Source organism: Papaver somniferum, chromosome 6 (assembly GCF_003573695.1).
Source record: "Papaver somniferum cultivar HN1 chromosome 6, ASM357369v1, whole genome shotgun sequence".
Classification (NCBI taxonomy): domain Eukaryota; kingdom Viridiplantae; phylum Streptophyta; class Magnoliopsida; order Ranunculales; family Papaveraceae; genus Papaver; species Papaver somniferum.
In genome coordinates, this window is record NC_039363.1 from 36080218 (window position 1) to 36083492 (window position 3275).

At 36.8% G+C, this 3275-nt stretch overlaps 1 protein-coding gene across 1 annotated transcript in view; it reads left to right on the top strand.

The window, feature by feature from the left end:
- The first annotated feature begins 2045 nt into the window (after nt 1-2045).
- Nucleotides 2046-3275, top strand: part of LOC113285586 (putative cyclin-B3-1) — a 7350-nt gene continuing 6120 nt past the window's right edge. Inside the window, exons 1-6 of the mRNA XM_026534420.1 lie at nt 2046-2150; nt 2236-2293; nt 2405-2498; nt 2583-2640; nt 2727-2775; nt 2861-2954. Coding sequence (XP_026390205.1) covers nt 2136-2150; nt 2236-2293; nt 2405-2498; nt 2583-2640; nt 2727-2775; nt 2861-2954 — 368 coding nt within the window. The 5' untranslated portion in view covers nt 2046-2135. The remainder of the gene's footprint in view (nt 2151-2235; nt 2294-2404; nt 2499-2582; nt 2641-2726; nt 2776-2860; nt 2955-3275) is intronic.

Here is a 3275-nt window from a genome sequence, read left to right on the forward strand (position 1 = left end):
GGGGGAAGTTTCTTCAATGCTGTATGAAGAAGGAAAACCAAAAACCTGAATGAAGGACTATAGAGCCCGCTGGTAAGTACGACCGCTCTCGACAAATTATACTCGACAGCCTACACCCAGCATGTTGCCAGAGCGGTCTTACTTACCAGTAGGCTATACAGTCATTCATTCACGTTTTTGGTTTTCCTTCTTCATACAACATTGAAGAAACTTCCACCCACCCCACCCCTTTCCATTCTCTCATTGGCAGTTGTTTATTTTGATGTTGTGAAGAAGCAAATCCCAAACCAATTTATCTTGATTGAGAGAGACTCTACTCTGTGGTCATCCAACAGGATCAAACGATCTCAAGATTACCTTTTAGCGGTCCCCATATGCGGACTTCATCGGTGTCTTGGGCCGAGATAGTTTAGAGATGTTTTGTGTTATCGACTTGGCATCCCACTCTTTCCCAAAGGGGGTTTGTGCTCGTGTTACAAGCGAGAAATGGATATTTTCGGTGCTCATGCCTTGCATTGTGGCAGTGAAGTTGGGCTTAAGTATCGTCATGATATTGTTTGGGATGATATGTGTTACGGGACTGGTGTTCATGCTAGGAAGGAAGTGTCTCTGGGCCTTCTTTCTGACGGTACTGCTTTGAGACCTGCTGACATCTTTGTCCATAGGTGGGAAAATGGCAAGATGTGTATTTCGATGTCACTGGTGTTTCGTCTTTCACCACTGGAGCGAGTACTGTTTTTAAGTCAGGACAGACCATCGCCAATGTTGTTCTACGTAAACGTAACAAATATCTGGAGAGTTGTGCAGCTCATGGGTACAACTTGGGGGTTTTTGCCTTCACTACCTTAGGGGAGCTTGCTGAGGATTTTGTTGTGTTTCTGAAAAGGCTTAAGAATTGTTTAGCTAATCTTGATGCATGTAGTGGTCATGGTAGTTTTTTATTCCATAGATTATGAGTTTTTATTCATAAAGGTGCTGGTGCTCAGCTTGTTGCTAGGTTGCCAACCCTCCAAATCGACCCTGTGTAATTCTTTATTTCGTTCAAGGAATAATATAAATAATTTTTGGTTAAGAAAAAAAACAAACAATAAAACTCACCAGATTTTCCTATGAAACACCGTTTTTAGTTTGCCGATATATAGCGTTAAGAATTGACTCAAATTCTCACACATGATTTTTATTTATTTTCATCTTTGTTTTTAAGGCAGCGGAATTCCTTCCATTAAGATTGCCGTTGCGTTCGATGAAAATTTGGTGAATACGATTCCAAAATAAAGATGTTTTTTGTTGCGCATCTACAATTTCATCACAACTCACATAAATATATGCAGCAGTAAGATCAATCTGTTCTCGCTGTACAAAATTATTAACCATTTCGAATCAAACTAAAATATTAAGAACTTGAGTAGCAGAAGGTAAAGAATTTTTCTTTGAAGAAGTATAGTAAAAGAGAGATAAGAAATCAATTAAACTCAATTGATTGTGACAAACTTTGAATAGAGAATTAAAGTTGCATTTATAGAGGATTTTTGATAAGTTTTTGAAAAATAACCATGGGAATCCGACGGTGGAGAACATAGAGCCGTTGAGAATGATGAATGGTTAGGATCGGATGTGAGAGAAGTGTAAACAAAAAAAGTTCAAACAAAAACTTTTAGCAAACGGATACCCAACTATCGTGCAAAAAGCTATGAAAACTGAGTATCCGTTTCAAGTGCCAAACAAATACTCAGTTTCCGTAAAGCATAATTTTACATGAAAACCCATTTCTCTTCCCTATTAGGGTATCAAATCTGATCAAACTTTAAGGGCAGAGAAGGGATATCCTCGGAAGGGATATGAAAGACCATAATACTTGTAATGTGGGGATAGCGAAGGCAAATGGTGTGCCATAACAATCCATAGCACTCCGGTTAGGCGGTTAACCTATTCTCGAATCTGTAATATTTTATATTGATTAGGGACAATTTGGTATTTCAATAAAGATTTCAAAACACAAAAGGCGGTCTGGTCTCTCTCTTCTCCTCCATGTTCAATCTGAACAAAACACCAACGTTTTTACATATTCTTACTTTAAGTTTTCTTATTCGTCACCACAGAATCGCAGAGTAGAAAAAGAAAAAGAAAAATTAATAATGGTTTCTTTCAAGGTAAAACTATAACTTCAATGTTCTTTCGTTTAATCTTCTTTGATCATAAATTTGAATCTTTTTTCAATTTCTTTTGAAAATTTAGGTCAAACTGAATTCAAACCAATGTCGAGTTATAGAGGATCGGAAAGCAATCACTAGCAGTGAGTTCATCATCTCTCTTAACATTATTTTAGTTTTTGTTTCAATCTTTTCTTCTTCTTCTTCTTATTCCTGATTGACGATTGAATCACTAATACCTGTTGTTATGAAAGATTTCAAGATTTATTCCGACAAGAACGAAAAGATTAATATACTCGAACGTGAATCTTCCGGTAAAATTGCAACAAAACTACTTCTTCCAACTAGGTATTTGTTTCATTTTTCTCTCTCTCTTTCTCTCTTTCAGTTTCATTTATAAATTTCTCATAGTTTTCTCTTTTGGGAGTCAAGGAATTCATTACCGGTTACGAAGGGAGCTCTTATGGATGAATCCAGTGATGTTAAAAAGGTTCAATTTGATTTTTATAAACATTGTTTTTCATCATGTTTGACTAGTGTTAACTTTTTCAGTTCCAACTTGTTTTAATACTTTAGGGTTTTGCGGAAAATTTAAATACCAGTAAGAAGAAAAACGATAGTGCTGGTAAGACATGAATATGTGATGTATTTAAGAGAGACTGAATGTGTTCTTTGTGTGACTCCTTTTTTCATACTTTTTTTGTTAACAGTTAAAGTGAAGGTCCAAAGGAAGGTCTTGGCTGATGTTAGCAATGTCAGGAGCTATATCTTTAGGAACCGAAAAAGCGATGGCGTTAAACCATTGTAAGTGCTATTGCTTATTTTGTTTGGAGCAACGCCTATAATGGTCATTATATCCTTTACTTTGTTTTTATGTAATGGTTGTGTTTCTTAGTTATTGTTTCAAAACTGAATAGCAGATGATACCTATAAAGTATCAAAATGTTTAGTAAATGAGGTTCTCTGTTCCAATAACATTTTCTTAGTTATTGTTTCATTTACACTATGTCCGACACCAGCAAATATTGTTTTCTAGCTTCTCAGAGTCAGACCAAGGCTGTGCAGCAGATTATACTCGACAACCTACACCCAGCATGGGGGGGGGGGGGGGGGGGGGGGGGGGGG